Here is a 20,439-nt window from a genome sequence, read left to right on the forward strand (position 1 = left end):
AGTAAGGACTTACTAAGAAGTGCTGGGTTTTAGATATAGTTCTCTATTGCCCCCATTTTGTAACGGAAACCTAATTTCTCCTTGGTAATCAAGATCAATCACACCGTACACTAACCTTCTTTCCTGCCTACTGGTTAAGCAGTACAGACTGTTAAGAAACAGCCTCAGATTCTAGTTTAACGGAACTATGACTGTTCCCTCCCCAAAGCGTTCCTCCCTGGAGCACTAGGACCTTCAAACCCACTGAGCTGAAAGTCATGAGGAAGAGAACAAAAATTGTGTTCAGGAGAGGATTTGTTGTAACGTAATTGGCACACTTTCCCCTCACCCTTGTTTCCTACATTGGTCACTAGATTAAGACATAGCAAATCCAGTAGACCAGCACCCCAATCTCCCAGATGTTATTTTCGTGAGGAGCCATACTGAGTCTTCCAAAAGCTATTCCATGATTCTAACAAGGCAACTTCTTTTAGGTGATGTGGTTCATAGTCAGACTAGTGAATCCATGGGGGTGAGACCATTATTGCAGTTCCTCCTTGTAATATGTATTTCTTGTTGGAAGCCATATTGTGTGGGCTACCATGGCAATGGATGAGACATTCTGTAAGTTCACAAATGGTAGCTCTGGCAGAAAGGGAATAGACAAATCCACAATCAGAATGTGTATTTCTCCTTGTGAGGAAAAATAGCTGCTTCTTCCATCATGAAAGAATTCCAGATACTCAAAATACTGCCAGACATCTGCCTGATCCCCATAAAAGATAATTCCAGCAAGAGTTCCGCATTGGTCTCTGCTGTTGACAGGTTAAGAATTCAGTTACACTGGTAGCTAGATCACCCTTGTGAATTAGAGCCCATTTTATTAAATCCATGCCTCCATGGTCACTTTTTATATGGGGCCTTTGAGCTTCCATTGATGACCAAAGAGGCTGATGTGGATATTCTTATCCATCTGGATTTTAAGAACTTCCTCAATGGATACCTGTAGGGGGGCTTTATGTGGAACATACATATCTTCACACTCTGTGCCCACTCCAAGAAACCCATCCACAAACCTCTTACAACCTGCCTCGCCATCAGTATATCATTCTTGTTCTTTCTACATCCCAGGTCAGCCAGTCTATCTGCTAGTCCCCATATTAGTGAAGATCTATATTAAGGCTGCCCACTGGAATGATTTCAGCTCACCCCTGTCTCTCCAGGACTTCCTTGAGTGGGGCTGTAATGTAGCAACTGTCCACTTCTCACTGCTACAAATATGGCCGGACAGATCCATCCACAAACCAGGTGGTACTTTTTCCTTCATTGTTGACTGGTCATAGAGGCCTCTTCATCAGGCCATAGCTGCAGAGTGAGAGAGAAACAATAAAGAGCCGTGTGAATCTGAGCCACCAGCATAAGCAGTTTTGTTATGCTTCTTAGACGTGATCACATCTCTCCAATTTTGTGACTTGGTGAATCAGATTACCTCAATTCAGGTCACTTTATGTCTTACGGGCAAGCATTCAGTATTTATCAAGATCCAGTAGTACACCAGGAGTTGCTTTTCAAATGGAGAATTGTTGTCAGCAGAAGAGAGCATCTCTTACTGCAAAATCCTAGTGGTATGTTCTGTGATCCTCCTATTAGAACTTACCAGAAATTCCTCACCATGTCTTTATCGGCCATTTACACTTCTAATGCCACTGAATCTCCTGAGTCATAAGGCCCAGGTAGTAGGGACACTCCTTCTGTAGTCTGAACCTGTGGCAACTTATAGGCCCCAGTCAAATCTGGCAGTTTTATAGATACCCAGGAAATGTGTCCTAGCAAGCTGTCCAAATGTGGTGTATGTCATATCCCAAATCTGAGGAGGCCTGCCAAGTGTTGTGTCTCTTTCTTTTGGGGGGGTGGCCCAGGGTACAGCAACTTGTTTCTCATGAGGTGATATCTTGTCATAGCCCTCACTCCATGGAGCAGGGAACAAACATGAGGGACTCTGTTAGTTACTGCATATATTTAGCCCTAATACATATTCTGGAACTAGATAAATACTACAGGTAGGGGGCTGTGACTTCACTGGACTCCTTTGGCATGGGGACTTAGGCCAAGACTCCATCTAGCATGTGACCGCCATAAATTTGCAAGCTGAACAGAAGTACATGACGGTGCCTGGAGTCTTTAGGAATTAGTGTCAGTTCAGAAACAGTATTTTTAAAACTCCAGAAGGTCTGGATATTTCCCTTCAGCTAGTGCATAGTCGCCTTGGTTGCTCTGGGGAAAATTTGGGGAAAGAATCATAATATACACGACTATTGATGTTGTAGGCTCCTTCCTCAAGAAAACAGGCTTCCCTTACTACAAACGTGCATCCAGCAACTTTGAATATCTCACTGAATGAATGGTTTTTTGGAAAAAAGTATTTAAAATTATATAGCAGAAAGTGGAAAATCTGAAGAAATAAGTAATAACTCAGGAAAATTCAATGAACCAATCCACCAAAAGCCCATAAATTTATACTAGTTAAACTTTGCAAAATTTCAAAAAACAATATAAAATTTCATACTATATAAATGATTCCAGAGCATGAGAGAATTCTTAAAACTTCCTAATTCATTATATAAAATAAACTTAATTCTGTTACCAGATTCAGGCAAGAAAAATTATAGACTATCTCAATTATGGATACATATGTTAAAAGGCTAAAGAAACTCTTCATAAATAGAACTGAGAAACAAAATAATGGAATAATCAGTTATGAAAAGGTTGGTGTCTTATTCCGTTTGGCTGCTATAACAAAATGCCGTAGACTAGGTGGCTTCTAAACCACAAAAATTTATTTCTCACAGTTCTAGAGGCTGGGATGTTCAAGATCAAAGTGCTGGTAGATTTGGTGTCTGGTGAGGGATTGGCTCCTCAAAAGACGGCACCTTCTCACGGTGTCTTCATATAATGGCAGGGGAAAGAGAGTCCACGGGGCCTTACTCTCATGACCTTACCAACTCCTAAAGTCCTGGCCTCCTGATACCAGACTGTGGGGGTTAGGATTTCAGCATACAAATTTTGAAGCGACATAAACATTCAGACCGTAGAAGTTGTCTTTATTCCCCAAATGCAAGATTGTTTCAAATTCAGGAAATTTATGTATTAATAATCTCAACATGGGTTGAAAAAGCATGTACTGGAATTCAACACTCATTTCTAACCATTAAAAACTACTGAAAAATAAAAATAGGAAATTCAAGTAAAGGACAATATTATACTATGATAATTTTAATATTATTTATTTAATTGTACAATTAATGCATAAATATATCCTTGTTATTACAAAAAAAAAAAAAAAAACCTATTACCAACCAGGCAAAAGTTCTACCTGACAACCAACCAAAATCCTAGTCCTTTTCCCAGAAATTATTTCTGATTTCAATTTGGCATGAATACTACCGTATCTTTTCCTATGCATTTACATACATATGTACTTATTAAAATATGTGGTATTGCTTTGGATTTTTAAAAGCCTTTGGTTAAAATGTCAGTTGATTTTTCACTCAATATTTGTTACTTAATTTTTTTCTGTGTCACCAACATGGATTTAATTCTTTCTTTTCAGCATCAACACAATATTCCAAAATATGAATAGGCATAATTTATTTAGCATTTCCTTCTCTAATGCAGAAATTGATCCATTACTATTTAAATTTTTTTTTAGTGTTACAGCAGTGTTTCAATGAACAATCTTCTGTGTGCCTACTTGAGCATAGAGTCTTTTTCCTACTTTAAATATAATCAGAACTGGTATTGCTGACTCAAAGGGTATGAACATTTTTAATGTTAACAGATACTGCCAAATTGCCACCAGAATTGCCATATCAACTTGTATCCTCAAGAGTAGTGTTTGAAAGCAGCAGTTTTCCCAAGCCTTGACCTTTGCTATTAGTGAGCTTTGAAATTGTTGCCAGTCTAGTGAAAGCAGTATTTTGTTATAGTCTTAGTTTGCCTTTCTCGAATTACAAGTAGGGTTTAAATTTTCTCACATATTTATATCTTTCATGATTTTTTAATGAACTATTTGTCTTCTTCTTCTTCATTTAAATGTGAGGTTCTTAAAACACACGCAGGAACCTAATTAAACTCCCAAACCAAATATTAATAGTTTGTCATATATGGCAAAATTACTTTTTTCAGAAAATCTTTTGTCTTAAACTTATTTTGTATTGTCTCTTGACATAAAAAAGTTTTCAACTTTGAGATAGTCAAATATATTAATAATTTCCTTTATGACTTTTGCACTTTTTATATTGTTTGAAACAACCTACCTACCCACATCAAGCATATAGTCCCATAAATTATATTATAAAACTTCTATAATTTTTAAAGTTTAGGTCTCTATTTCCATTAAAATAGTGTGTGTTTGTGTGTGTGTGTGTGTAAAATGGTAGAAAACCCAGCTCTAAATCTTTCCACCCCAAATGTAGACCCAGATGGCCCCACTGGTTTATATATTTATTAGTCCATTTTCATGCTGCTAATAAAGACATAACCAAGACTGGGCAATTTACAATAGAAAGAGGTTTAATGGACTTATAGTTCCACGTAGCTGGAGAGACCTCACAATCATGGCAGAAGGTTAAAGTCACACCTCACATGGTGGCAGACAAGAGAAGAGAGTTCGTGCAGGAAAATCCTGTTTTTTTTTTAAACGATCAGATCTCATGAGACTTATTCACTATCACAAGAACAGATGGCAAAAACCCACCCCTATGATTCAATTACCTCCTGCCAGATTCTTCCCATGAGGCTCGGGAATTGTGGGAGTTACAATTCAAGATGAGATTTAGGTGGGGACACAGCCAAACCATATCATTCTGCTCCAGCCCCTCCAAAATCTCATGTCCTCACATTTCAAAACCAATCATGCCTTCCCAATAGTCCCTCAAAGTCTTAACTCATTTCAACATTAACTCAGAATTCCACAGTCCAAAGTCCCATCTGAGACAAGGCAAGTCCCTTCCACCTATGAGCCTGTAAAATCAAAAACAAGTTAGTTGCTTCCTAGATACAATGGGAGTACAGGCATTGGGTAAATACAGCCATTCCAAATGGGAGAAATTGGCCAAAACAAAGGGGCTACAAGCCCCATGCAAGTCTGAAATCCAGCAGGGCAGTCAAATCTTAAAGCTCCAAAATGATCTCCTCTGACTCCACATCTCATATCCAGGTCACGCTGATGCAAGAGGTGGGTTCCCGTGGTCTTGGGCAGCTGCATCCCTGTGGCTTTGCAGAGTATAGCCTCCCTCCAGGTGCTTTCACAGGCTGGTGTTGAGGGTCTGCAGCTTTTCCTGGTGCACAGTGCAAGTTGTCAGTGGATCTACCATTCTGGGGTCTGGAGGATGGTGGCCCTCCTTCTCACAGTTCCACTAGGTGGTGCCCCACAAGGACTCTGTGTGGGGGGTTCTGGCCCCACATTTCCCTTCGTCACTGCCCTAGCAGAGGTTTTCCATGAGGCCCCTGACCCTGCAGCAAACTTCTGCCTGGGCATCCAGGCATTTCCATACATCCTGTGAAATCTAGGTAGAGGTTCCTAAACCTTAATTCTCAAATTCTGTGTACCCACAGTCTCAACACCACCTGGAAGCTGCCAAGGCTTGGGGCTTCCACCCTCTGAAGCAACAACCTGAGCTGCACCTTGACTCCTTTTAGCCATGGCTGGAGCAGCTGGAACACAGACCACCAAGTCCCTAGGCTGCACAGAGCAGGGGGGCCCTGGGCCCAGCCCACAAAACTGTCTTTTCCTCCTAAGTCTCTGGGCCCGTGATGGGAGGGACTTACATGAAGACCTCTGACATGCCATGGAGATATTTTCCCCATTGTCTTGTGGATTAACATTTGGCTTCTTGTTACTTATGCAAATTTCTGCAGTGGGGATTTTCATTTCTCTCACATTGTCAGGCTGCAAATTTTCAAAACTTTTATCTTCTGTTTCCCTTTTAAAACTGAATGCCTCTAATAACACCCATGTCACCTTTTGAGTGCTTTGCTGCTTAGAAATTTTTTACACCAGATACCCTAAATCATCTCCCTCAAGTTCAAAGTTCCACAAATATCTAAGGCAAGGGGAAATTGCTGCCAGTCTCTTTTGTTATATGTGCTGTGCAGTATGGATTGAAAAATTTACTTATTACATGTGAAAATTCAATTGTACCACCACAATTTGTTGAAAAGACTATTCTTTCTCTACCAACTGCATGTGTACCTATGTTGAAAACCAGTTGTCCACACTGTCTTAGTCTGTTTTGTGTTGCTATAACAGAATACCTGGGACTGGGTAATTTATAAAGAAAAGAGGTTTGTTTAGCTCACAGTTTGACTGGCTGGGAAGTTCAAGGACACGACTCTGGCTTGTGGTGAGGCTTTTGTTCTTGGCCAAAAGATGGCGGAGAAGGTCAAAGGGGAAGCAGAGCATGCAAAGAGGGAAAATCCTGAGGGGCACCTAGCTTTATAACAAGCCATTCTCATGGGAATGAATCCAGTCTCGTCAGAGCAAGAACTCACTCACTACTGCAATGGCATCAAGCCACCTACGAGGACAGGACCTTCATGACCCAAACACCTCCCATTAGGCCCCACTTTCCAGCACTGCCGCACTGGGGACCAAACTTCAACATGAGTTTTAGTTGGGACAAAGCAACCATATCCAGGCCATAATACATACACATGTAAGTCCATATAGAATCTATTCTGTCCCATTGATTTGTCTTGATACTAATACTCTTTGATAACTCTTTGATAACTATGACTGTATATCATTCTATAAATCCTGAAGTCGGGTGGCATTTCTGGGGGGCTTTATCTTGAGACACAAGATAAAAATTCAGCATGGGCTCATTCTGCCAACTATATAGTTTAACCAGACGAATTCTGGGAAAAACCAGGAACAAAACAACGATGACTATTGTCATTACTATTATTTACTATTGTTTGATATTTTTGTTAAAGCAATAAGGGAAAAAACCTCAGAAAATAAGTATAAATATAAGAAAGAAAAGATTATTTTCTGCCATAGACATAATTATACACCTTAAAAATAAAAATCAACCCACTGGAAATACTTGTGGAATACTTGTTTCCTTTTCTCTATTCTCTGCACCATTAAAAAGCACATTTCTAAATATATGAAACTATACAAACATTTTAAAGTATTATTTGAATTATCTAGGCTCTGAGTCCCCTCATTGTATTTGAGTTAAAACTTCATTCTACATAGTTCTTTAATCCTGAGAATCAGAGGCATTTCCTATATTCTGCATTTTTCAAGTGGCAAGGTGTTGTGGAAAGAGCACAAGCTTTGAATCCTCACTCTACATTTTAAGGCCTGTGTGAATAAGTTATGTAACTGATTGGGGTCTATTTCCTTATAAGTAAAATAAGGATGATACCTGTGGATCAACTGCATATAGCAACTTGCACATAGTAGACCATTAATAAAACACAGCTCTGATTTTGATTACAAAACAGGCTTCCAACAGGACATCACTCTGTTCCATCAAGTAGCATGAAACTTTCTGCCTTTTTCTGTTTGTTTGTTTTGTTTGAGACAAGGTCTCACTGTGTCATCTGGGCTGGAGTGCAGTGGCACTATCTGGGCTAACTGCAATCTCTGCCTCCTGGGCTCAAGCCATTCTCACCTCAGCTTCCCATGTAGCTAGGACTACAGGCATGCACCACCATGCCCAGCTAATTTTTGTTGTATTTTTCGTAGAGATGGGGTTTCATCATGTTGCTCAGGCTGGTCTCAGGCAGCTCAGCTCAAGCGATCTACCTGCCTCAGCCTCTCAAAGAGCTGGGATTACATGCATGGGTCACCATGCCACGTCACCTTTCCTGCTTTTTATGTTTTTCTAGATTTCTGATTACTCTGGTCCCTCCAATCTTGATTACATTGCCTTGGTCTCTTCCCAAATCTCTCTTCAACTTTGATGCATCAGAACACTTCACAACTCTACCATTCAGCATTATCTTCTGAGACTCCTCCCTTTGTATTATTAAACACTACCTCATGCTCAAAAAGTCATACCCCGGTCTCATTTTCAGATTATTCTTTGACATTATTATCACACTGTATTATTCTGATGAAAAGTTGCCTATTAAACAAAATTACAAATATTATATTCAATCATCCTTTCAATAAGTGGCAGATAATTTTGGAAATATGTTAAGACCTTAAATTTCAAGGTAACAGATTAGATTTCATTCTGTGGGTAATGAAGGGTCATTGGAAACTATTGAATGAGCTGAGGATTCAACTATGAAATGTAGGTGGGAGGCTCTGAAGGGGGGCAAGTAGTTAGACAACTCTGAGCAACAGTTTCTAAAGGAGTGAGAATCTAGAGAAATGGCACAGCAGCCGAAGGGGGTGAGGACCTCTTTTAGATGATTTTATGGAGATAGAGTTTAATTTATGGAGGCAGTGAATGTAGCAGCCAAAGAGTAAAAAAAAAAAAAAAAGTTCTCAAGGTTTTGCGTACTATGTGACCAAGAAGATACTACTAAATCTTACAAAAATTCACTATTCTTACATCTTTAGCTTTCAGCTTCTTCATTGCAAACTTTGAATGGATCCTTTAAAAAATCCTTCTCTAGCAGTTCAAGTGTATTTGTTATGGGCTACAGAAGTATGTTGAATAATAGAAGTCAGGATGGAAGAAAGAAATAAAGGGTATAATATTGTCACAAAGTATCTCAAATGTCTTTTTAACCAGTAAATTTTAACACTATCCAAACACTCTCCCAGAGGTGACAAAGTCAAAAGTTTAGAAATGCTGGTCTTAATTAGTGAAGCAATGTGAAAAAAAACTCAGTGATCTTGACCCCAGCCAATAATGATACGGTGTGCATGGAATGCCACCAGTCCCTCAAGATTGAAACTCTTCAACAAGGGTGTTAGTCTCACAAGTCAATCAAACGTTGTTAATTAATCTTCTGATAAAATTAAATTGGTATTATACCAAATTCAAAGTCAAGATTTACTGTAAAATATAAGTAGTAAAAGCTGAATGATCCAATATATAAAAGGCAAAGCAGCTTGTGATTGAACACTGCGTTTATGCTGTAGTTTTATTTCAATGTGATTGAAACTGCAGGCTCTGGGAGAGACAGACCTGATTTACATCCTGTTTCCACTGTTTACGGGTTGTGTAACTTCGAGCAAGTTATCATCAGTTTCATCACCTGGGTTGCTATGAAGGTTAAACAATGAATGTAAGCCCCTTAGAGCACAATGAACACAATAAATGTTAGCAGCTCTTATTAATAGTGTTGTTGGAGAGAAAAAGAACATATTGTTTTATATACAATGTATTTATTAACACTTAACATATCTGTATTTGTCATATACACACACCAGACAGGAAAGCTCCTTATTAATCACCACGACTGCAGATCTGTTAACATCTAGAACTCTAGAGAAAGCCTAGAGCCCTAATCTTGCTGCACTTATTACTGGACGTTGTTCATAAATATGATTTACATAAAATTCAGGACCCAAGCATTGAGCAACAGGAGGTAGAACCGCACGGTCTGCAGAGAGGGCGGGCGCTCAGAGAAGGAAAAATCTTCGGACTTGCAGGAGGAATTCCTCCTCGGCTAACCCGGGAGCGGGGCTCACTCCACAACCGGCCGGCGGCGGCACAGGCTCGCTGTGCGGCTCCCCCTGGAGGCGGTTGAGCCCCTCGGAGCAGGAGCGCGCAGCACGCGCCTGGGACAGCCACCGCCTCTCGCCCGCCGCCGCACGCGCATGCGCGGTTAGTAGTCGCTGCTGTGCGGCCGCTAGCGGGATTGGTCTGAAGAGACGCGGGGACCAAGTGGCAGCGACTCGGACATCTGGGCTGTCACTGCCGAAAACAGGCCACAAGAGAGGTGCGTGAGCAGCAGGCCGCTTTCCCGCTGTCCTTTGCGCGCGAATTGGGGTGAGGAAGCGGATGATTGCTGCTTCCCCAGGCACCCAGTTATTTTGCCGCCAGAGGGCTGAACCGGTCCGGGCCAGGTGGGGGTGGATGTTGAGTCTGGCGATGGGGCTGCAGCGAGCTAGGGTCTTGACTGGGCTCTGGCGGCCCCGTGGGTGGACGCAGGGGGTCGGTCGCACCTGGGTCCTTTTGTGTCTCCGGCACCGCGGCGTCCACCTGCTGCGCCCGGGCTGGGGCGGACGGGTGCCGGGACAGCTAGGTTCCCTGCCCAGACGGCCTCCCCTGCTGGCTTGAGGAGCCACCGGGAGCCGAGGCCGTTATCTCAGCGGTTGCCATTGCGGCCCCGTTCCACGCTCGAGCCCCGGGGCGCTCTCCCAAGGGTTGTGGAGGGGGCCCGGGGCGCGTCCGGGCGCTGCTCACTCCGCTGACTGCTCCTCACAGAAACCCAAACGAGACCAAAATAGGCTCGACTGTCGCAGTCTCCACCTCTGTGGAAGCGAAGGGACCCCACCTCAACGCGGTGGGGCCAAGGACTGTCGGCCCCTCCCTGGATACCCGCGCGGAGCCCAGTGTGCGCCGCCGGGGGGCGGGCGAAAGGGCTGGGTTGAATCCAGAGAGGCCCTAATTACTAGACTCATTATCGCCCCAGGCCTGTTTACCATCAATCAGACACTTTCGCTGATTTTATTTATAGCAGCTGCCCAAGCAACAAGGCGGAGGTGTTTGCTTGGGAGTTGAAAGCAAATGGCAACCAAAGCTCAGGACTGGGAGAGAAAAGGTAAATAATGTGGCCTCGGGAAGAAGTCTCAAATTAGAAGAGGGTTCATTAACATAGAAACTTTTTGTTGCTTAAAAGCAGGCAAAATCCGGATCTCATCTGATGATTTTGCTTGCTTTACAAGTGTCGACATCACTCGAGGTAGCCCTCCTTTGGGTCATTGAGAGTTTGACCTTTTTTCAGTTTGGAGTTTGGCCTTCACGTCGTATTGGTTTGATCTTCCAGTCACATTTACATCTCATCCCCAAATCCTCAGAACAAGATTTTCTGTACTCTCTGTCTTAGCTAGTTGATAAGGTTAATTACTGTGTGTAAATGATGTAAATATGTTGATACATCTGTCTAGAAATTGAACAGTGTTGTAAGTTAGCTGTAGTACTAAGTACCTAATAAATATTGGTGTTTTTAAATAGAAAACTAGAATTATGAACTTTAAAGAATCTTTGGATTGTCTAGTTCATGTCACAAATGAGAAAACAGGTGCAGAGCAGTTTTAATCACTTGCCTTTTTAATAATAAAACTAGAAACTTGGTGCGGTGGTGCCATGTTCAGTGTACTTTTTATTCTATCATTCTACGTTGCATTCCTGACGCCACATGAAAACTAAAACTTTAAATAATAGGTGATTGTCAAATACCACTTCTGGGATATGCCAGTGTTGGTCCCATCCTCAGTCAGCCTTTAAAACTGAGTAACAGCAGAAAGGCATCGCAGTTATAAGAAATAGCGTGTACAGAAGTGTGTTAAATAGGTGTGTTGAGAATGAAAGAAGGCTGGGCGCGGTGGCTTACGCCTGTAATCCCAGCACTTTGGGAGGCCAAGGCGGCCGGATCACCTGAGGTTAGGAGTTCGAGACCAGCCTGACCAATATGGTGAAACCCTGTCTCTACTAAAAATACAAAAATTAGCCAGGCATGGTGGTGCATGCCTGTAATCCCAGCTACTCAGGAGGCTGAGACAGGAGAATCACTTGAACCCAAGAGGCAGAGGTTGTAGTGAGCCGAGATTGTGTCACTGCACTCCAGCATGGGTGATAGAGCAAGACTTCATCTCAGAAAAAAAAAAAAAAAAAAGAATCACAAAAATGTGTCAGAAACATAAAGTGACCATAGTGTTGGAAAAATGGCAACTGTAGACTTGTTCAATGCAGCATTGCCAGAAACCTTCAATTTGTGAAAAATGCAATAAATCAAAGTGCAGTAAAATGAGATATGCCTGTATGTACACACACACACACACACACACACACCCAATTGATTCTGCTTCTCTGATAAACTCTAATAAAATGGCTCTCCTCCAAGTAATGATTCAGGGATTCTGCAACTTTCTACCTTGTAATTCTGCCATTTTCAACCATGATTTTCAAAATTACTTGCATCAAACCAGATGGGGAAACATCATAAAGAATTATAAATCATAATTATGGGAAGTTTTTACAGGCAAGGGCTGACAGTGACATACAGGTCTTCTATTTTACATTCTATTGGCTGGAATTCACTTACCTGGTCACATCTAGTGCCAAGGAAATTACCCTGTTGATCAGCCAGCAATTTCTCCCACATTTTACAACAGATATTACATATCCTGTGATTGTCTTTTCTTTGTGTGCCCTACTTACCTTTGATGTGACAGTGAGCTTTACTTCAATACCAGTACATGAGCTGCACTTTATAATTTGTAATTTGGGGGTGGTAGTGGAGATCCAGTAGGGTTTTTAGGTGACATTGGTGTAATTATTTAAAGTAGACCAGACTACTTGATCTAGATTTCAAAGATTGGGAAGAATGGTATCTCATTCATGGATAAAGTTACTTGTGCTTCAATTTGTTATTGAACTAGCACAGAAGCAGTGCAGAGAACACACATGAGATCAAAGATACGTGTTGGTGCAGAAGGATGCAGTTCTTTAGTGCCTCCCTTCTTATGAAGGCACAACTGATATTTAGTGATCTCAGCAAGCCTCATGGAGTGAGGAATACATAAGAAGCTTGGAACCCTGGGCATGCTACCTTTTAATTTATAAGGAGGGAAGAGGGTGACATTAGCACTAAATGTTCTACCCTATACCATATAAACAAATTCTTGCTGTACTAAAATTGCATAACTTAGAACAACCATACAGATCAATAAAGAAATAGGTAACACCACAAGCCAACTCAATGTAATAAACATATGGACAGCACTGTACCCAACAATAGCAGAACACACATTTTTCTTAACTGCACATGGAACATTCTCCAGGATAGACCATATTAGACCACAAAACAAGTCTTAATGAATTTTAAAAGATTGAAATCATACAAAGTAAGTTTTCTGAACACAAAGGAAAGAAACTAGAAACCAATAGTAGAAGGAAAACAAGAAAAATTCACAAATATGTGGAAATTAAACAGCACACTCTTGAACAATGAGCCAAAGAAGTCTTAAGGAAAGTTAGAAAAGTATCTTGAGACAAATGAAAATTGAGAACAAAAGATACCAAAACTTACGGGATACAGTGAAAGCAGTGTTAAAAGGGAAATTTATAGCTGTAAACACTTACATGAAAGACAAAAGATCCCAAGTTAACAACCTAACTTACACCTTGAGGAACTAGAAAAAGATCAAATGAAACCCAAAAGTTAGAAGAAAGAGAGAAATAATAAAGATTAGAGCAGAGAGAAACAAAATGGAAAATAGAAAAACAAGAGAGAAAACAAGTGAAATCAAGAGTTAATTCTTCGAAAAGGTCAACAACAACAAAAAATAACAAACCTTTAGTTGGATTAAGAAAAATGAGAGAAGACTCAAATAACTAAAATTGGTAATGAAAGGACACTACATCTGATTCTACAGAAATAAGAGGGATTATAAGAGAATACCCTGAAGGATTGTATGGCAACAAATTGGATAATCTAGATTAAATGGATACATTATTAGAAACACACACCCTATCAAGATTAATCATGAAGAAGTAGAAAATCTGAACAGACCTATAACTGGTAAGGAGATTGAATCAGTAAACAAAAACTTCCAGCAGATAAAAGCCCAGGACCAGGTGGCTTCACTGGTGAGTTCTACCAAACATTGAAAGAAGAATTAACACCAGTTCTCAAATTTTTCCAAAATATTGAAGAGGAGTAAACACTTCCAGATTCATTCTATGAAGCCAGCATAACCCTGTTATCAAAGCCAAAGACACTACAAGAAAACTACAGAGCAATATTCCAGATGGTTATTGATGCAGAAATTCTTAACAAAATACTTAACAAAAGTCAGCAGCATATTAAAAGAGTTGTATACTATGACCATGTTGGACTTATTTCTAAAATTCAAGGATGATTTAACATAAGTAAATCAGTGTAATATGCCACATTAACAATGTAGAGAGGGGAGAACACATGACCATCTTTATTCATGCAGAAAAAGTATTTCACATGATTCAACACTCTTTCATAGTAAAAAAAACGCTCAGTACACTAGGAATAGAAGGAAACCACCTCAACATAGTAAAGGCCATATATGAAAAGCCCACAGTTAACATCAGACTAAATGGTGAAAGACTGAAAGCTTTTCCTTTAAGATCTAGAATAAGACAAGGATGCCCGCTTTTTCCACTCTCCCATGCCAGAGAAATTAGGGAAGAAAAAGAAAGAAAAAAGACATTCGAATTGAAAAAGAAGAAGTAAAATTATCTCAGCAGATAACATGATCTTGTACGTAAGATATCACAAACACAATACAAAAATCTGTTAGAAATAATAAATGAAGGCCACGCATGGTGGATCATGCCTGTAGTCCCAGCACTTTTGGAGGCCAAGGTAGGCAGATCGTTTGAGTCTAGGAGTTTAAGACCAGCCTGCGCAACATGGCAAAAACCGTCTCTACATAAAAATACAGAACATTAGCTGGGCATGGTGATGCTTGCCTGTAGTCCCAGCTACTCTAGAGGCTGAAGTGAAGGATCACCTGAATCCAGGAGTGCAAGGCTGCAGTGAGCCATGATGGTGCCACTGCACTCCAGCCTGGGTAACAGAGTGAGACCCCATCTCAAAAAACAAACAAATGAATTCACTAAAGTTGCAGGATAAAAAAATTAGCACACAAAAATTAGCTGCACTTCTGTATCCTAACAATGAAAAGGAAATTAAGAAAACAATTCCACTTATAACAACATCAAAAAGAATAAAATACTTAGGAACAAATTTAATCAAGGAAGTAAAATACTTGTACATGAGAAACTATGAAATGCTGAAAGAAATTAAGAAACAAATATTAATCAGTGGAAAGACATTATGTTCATTGGGATTAGAAGACTTAATAAGATAGAAACACAACCCAAAGTAATCCACAGATTCAGTGCAATCCCTATCATAATCCTAATAGCCCTTTTTGCAGGAATCTCAAGGGACCCCAACTAGCCAGAACAATCTCGGGAAAGAAAAAGTTTGGAAATCTCATATCTCGATGTTTCAAAACTCATTACAAAGCTATAGCAATCAAATCAGTGTGAGATTGGCATAAAGACAGACATATATATCAATGGGATACAATAAAGAGCCTAGAAATAAATTCTCACATATATGTTCAAATATTTTCTTAAAGTGCCAAGACCATTTTGTGAGAAAGAACAGTTTTCTCATGAGATAATATTGGGGAAACTAGCTATCCGCATGCAAAAGAATGAGGTTGTAACCTTACCTTAAATCACAGACAAAAATTAACTCGAATAAATTGTAAAATAAATTAAAAAGTTCTGTGCATCAAAGAACACAACAGAATGAAAAACCTATGCAATGGGATAAAATATTTGCTAATCATGTATTTGATAAAGGGTCAGTATCCAGAATTTCTAAGAACTCCTACAACTCAAAACAAGAACAAAACTTGATTTTTTAAATAGGCAAAGGACTTGAATAGACATGTTTCCCTTGAAGATGTATAAATAGCCAACAAGCACATGAAAAGATGCTCAGTATCACTAATCATCAGGGAAATGCATATCAAACCACAATGTGATGCCCCATATTAGGACCTATTAGAATGGCTACTATCAAAAAAAAATAATAATAATAAAACCATAATTTTGAACAAATGTCGGCAAGGATGTGTAGAAATTGGAACCCTTGTGCCTTGTTGGTGGGAATGTAAAATGGTAAAGCCACTATGGAAAACAGTATGAGGATTCAAAAAAAAAAAAAATAGAATTATCATATGACCCAGCAATTCAACTTATGGGTATACACTCAAAATAATTGAAAACAAGGTCTCAGAGTTATTTGTATACCCATATTCATTGTAGGATTATTCACAACAGCTAACAGGTGGAAGCAACCCAAGTGTCCACTGACGGATGGATGTGTAAACAAAATGTGGTATATACACGCAATAGAATACTGTCCAGCTTTAAAAAGGAAGGAAATTTGATACATGCTGCAACATGGATGAAGCTTGAGGGCGTTATGCTAAGTAAAATAAGCCAGTCACAGAAAGACCAATACTGTATGATTCCACTTATATGCAGTACCTAGAGTAGTCAAAATCATAGAGATAGATATTAGAAAGGTGGTTTCCAGGGGCTGGAGGGACGGGGTAGTGGGGAGTTGTTAAATGTGTATAGAGTTTTAGTTTTAGAGCACGAAGAAAGTTTAAGAAATTAGTTGTACAACAATGAGAATATATTTTACCATGCGATTTAAAACAATTTTAAATGCATAAATTAACTACTTCATTTTCTTATAGTATTACCCCAGCATCTGGCCTCTCAGAGTTTCAGAACAGACTTGTCAGTAGCATACCTCTCTCTAGGAAATGACATGTGACAAACTTCATAGTTTTGTTTGGAACTGATAACATGTTGGCACCATTTTGAGATAGACTTCAATACTGTGAATTTCATGATCTAATTATCAATCGTCAGCTGGTGCAGCATTGAAAAATGATAGGATACTGCAGCATTACACAGAAAGTATGAAGTCTGTATTTCTGATTTTTTTTTTTTAAAAAGAACAAATAAAAACAATAGAACTGCACTGTCTACAGAATGCCTTGTAACTAATTGCAGTTCTTTAGAAGTCTCTGTTTTTGTTTTGTCGATTGGGAATAGTACCTACTCTATTCATGTCCTGGGCCGCAAAGATTAAATTAGCTAGTTCTTTTATGTAAATATAAGACCATAGAATTTTAAAGAAGAAACAAACTTTTAAGATAAAGTGTTTTCTGAACTTTTTTCTGAAGCATTGGCAACTATTTCTAAGGAAAAGTCAGGAAAAACCATAATATAGAATACAAATGAAATTGGGGTGCTCTGGTTGAATCAAGAGTAGAGTTCCAGATAGAGCACTGCCTGCTTGACTTCCTCTTAACTCTTCCTTGGCAGCCCAATACACCAGAGCTCAAACAAAGCACTTAGAATGTATTTTTTCAACAAATTAATTATTTGGAACCTAAAGTATATATTCATTTGAAAGAGAGGATATGGGTCTAAAGTTATATTAATGTTTGTTATTGCTGCTGTTTATGCATTTTTATTTTGCTCAAAACTGATTAATAGCAAGTCAAGTAAAGTACCTTTTACTACATAACATGGAAGGATCTTAGACTTTTAGAATAATGAAGCTTTCAGAGTTCACAATTAATAAGCAATTTGCAGATATATAAATTTCTGTGCCAATAACTAGGAAATTAAGGAAATAAGCCTATTTCATTGTGTCAAATTGATCCCTTTACATTTACTTCCTATCCCAGTTATACCTCTTTTGTGATTTAGAGAGATCAAAGTCTCCTAATTAATGACAGCATCCATCATTTTTGTGTTATCTTTGTCCATAAATATATAAGTAATTATGTAATCATGAAATTATAGGAATTATAAATGCAAAAGAACTTTCTCTATAGCAGTCTACCTGATTATAATAAACCTTATATTTGTTTGATCTTTTGACTGTGATTTGATTTTAGTAAAACACTACCACATTAAATTTGTGATAAAACATTTTTTGTATCTTTTTTCAGCATTTATATATAAATGTATTTTGGTTTTATAATTATAAAATTTCCATTTTATGTTTATATAAGCAACATTATAATAAAAACAATTTCAGCGAACATTTAGGAATCATGATACTTTTTCTTTTAAAGAGGTCTACATATTATTTGTGTTTGATAATTACTATCATCTTTGTCTTTAGATTTTGTGCTGTTGGCTCTTTGTTTTTGGACAAAGGCCTGCAGCTGTAGAATCTGTTTCCTAAAAGATTTCAAGTTTGTATTTTCACTTGCCCAAAGCGTAGTTTAAATAATTTTGTCAGTGATTTGTTTTAAAAGCCATCCTAGAATAAAGGAGCTATTATGGAGAAATTATTTATTTCTACATATACTTAATACTTATTTTCACAACTTTGTTTAATTTTACTAATTACTTTTAATTTTGCAGATAATCAATATGCGTTTCCAAGCCTTTTGGCTATGCTTGGGTCTTCTGTTCATCTCAATTAATGCAGAATTTATGGATGATGATGTTGAGATGGAACACTTAGAAGAAAATTCAGAAGAAACTGATGTTAATGAAGGTGAACTTTCCTCAGAGGTATGGTTATTGAGAAATGAGTCATAAATTGTTCCTTTACATAGTACAATGAAGTGATAGACCTCTGATGATTCATTTCAGTTCTAGTAGTCTTCATTTTAAAGACAGATAGAAAAACATTGATTTTTTTCTAAACGTCTTATTACTTTATTTTTTAGAGAGCCCACGTACTTCAGAAATTTGTTCATGGCATCTAGCACAATTTCTTAAACAAATAAACATGGGCAAGGTTTTTACTATCAAAACAGGAGTTTGTCACTGATTACAGAGAACTAAGCTAGTAGTAAGGTTTTTATTCATATTTCTGACACTGCTAGATCTTTTCAAATAAAAGGCCATATAATTTGCAATTCTTCAAGAAGTAAAGTATTTGTCTTTATTTCTCTGAGGAAAGAAAATGCCAAGAAGGAGGATGAATTAGAAAAGGAAGTGATGGTGAGGGGTGAGCATTTGGTAAACCTGACTCATGTTTCTGTCTCAGCATTGTTAAAACATGTATTTTGAAGTAGTGATTAACAGGAATCTGAGAAATTGCAGGAATTTTTGTATACCTTGATGATACATAAAAGCTTTTACATTGGGAAATATTCATATCTAACCTTGTGATAATCAGAAATATTTTTGATGGTGAGAAAGCATTAATTGTATTGTGCCAGCTAGTGTTTGAAGGGCCAAAGGGAATAATATGTAGTTGTTACAGACTTCTTTACTTCATTTCCTCTTATTAAGAATTTTTCATTTGCAAATGTGTTATTTCACTGTCTAAGGTGAATAGTATGTTTCCCCTGTTAAATTTAAGCTCTGTAAGGACAATTTTTTTAAGCCTAGTTCTATAATCTGTAGAAAGTAAGTACTCCAAGTACTAATAATTACTGACTTAGATACAGTTACCACAGGATCTTTGAAGGTTAATATTAATACTTCAAAGAAATTGACAGGTAACTACCACTCTTGACTTATTTGGTGATACTTTGAGAATATGATAAGAAGTGGGAAAGAATTATTTTTGATGCTGCTAATTTTATAGCATGAGTAATCTACATAGGGTGAAGTATAAATAAAGGGCAAAATAAACTGATTTTAGGGGTGGCCTATCAGAAGGAAGTCTCTTGTGACACCGTTGCCCATTTTGTCAATCTATAAAAATACAGAGAACAGTAAAGTTGTAATTCAGTAAACTTCATAGAAGATTGGCAGTTTAGGTAGCTGAATCTTGACCCTGTCAGTAATTATGTGGAATTTTGTGTAATTACCGATTTTACTACCTTAGACAGGAAGTGTTTTACTATCAGGGTGGGATAGGGACAGTGAAAATAGAAAAAGTATTTCTGCACCCTTTTCCCTAAAGCCTAATGGAAGAAATCTCACTAGTCATACAGATACAATCACAACAGGCTGATTCTGAGAGGATCCAGACTAACCTATTACTGTGGGCAAATTTTTATTTATTGGTCCTCAGTTTAAATTATCTTTTGATAGTTTATCAGTCTTTACTTTTTTAAATTATTTTGTTGGTAAATTCTGTATCATGTAGTAAAAATATATGAGCTTTGGAGTCAGACAGTTTTGGCTTTATATATAAGTCCTACAATTATCTAACTGGACAGCAGTAAGCAAGTTACTTTGTCTGTCCCAATTTCATCATATATAAAGAGGGCACAAATGGTACTTCCCCCATAGGAATATTATAAGAATTAAAGGAGCCACTATATCACCAGCAATACCACTGCCACCGTCATCATTATTGCCACCCTAACAGCTAACACTTCAAAGGCACTTGAAACAATGCTTTGTTGATCATTGTTTTGCAATGCTATCTCCATAGAATCTTTTCATTCTCTGGGTTCCTAATCTTGTAAAATTATATTATTATATTTTAGGGTACCTAACAGTAAAACTTAAGAGTTAATTTTAAAAGCCTATGTGCTTACTAAGCTCTACATCTTATATGCTTTTCTTTATGCTATTTCCTTTGCTCCCAAAGAGTTTTATCCACAAATATTGTCACTTGTCAGAGTCCCTTTGTTCCTTCTGTGTTAGAAGGGGTCAGTGTATCCACTGTTTGTATGTATAGTATTTTTGTCATCATGGTATTTCTTATATTTTCTTGTACCTTATCATTACTAGGATACAAAGTTTTGTACAGGTATGG

General features: G+C 38.3%; 1 protein-coding gene across 2 annotated transcripts in view; it reads left to right on the top strand.

The window, feature by feature from the left end:
* The first annotated feature begins 9,769 nt into the window (after window positions 1-9,769).
* The window catches only part of CLGN (calmegin), a 32,072-nt gene continuing 21,402 nt past the window's right edge, over window positions 9,770-20,439 (top strand). The window contains exons 1-3 of one of the 2 annotated variants that reach the window (XM_021938806.2): window positions 9,770-9,894; window positions 10,636-10,719; window positions 18,135-18,287. In XM_021938806.2, the coding sequence (XP_021794498.1) occupies window positions 18,144-18,287 (144 nt within the window). In that variant the 5' untranslated portion in view covers window positions 9,770-9,894; window positions 10,636-10,719; window positions 18,135-18,143. The remainder of the gene's footprint in view (window positions 9,895-10,635; window positions 10,720-18,134; window positions 18,288-20,439) is intronic. The other variant, XM_021938805.2, reaches the window with a different exon arrangement.

The sequence above is a fragment of the Papio anubis genome, chromosome 3, assembly GCF_008728515.1.
Source record: "Papio anubis isolate 15944 chromosome 3, Panubis1.0, whole genome shotgun sequence".
NCBI lineage: Eukaryota > Metazoa > Chordata > Mammalia > Primates > Cercopithecidae > Papio > Papio anubis.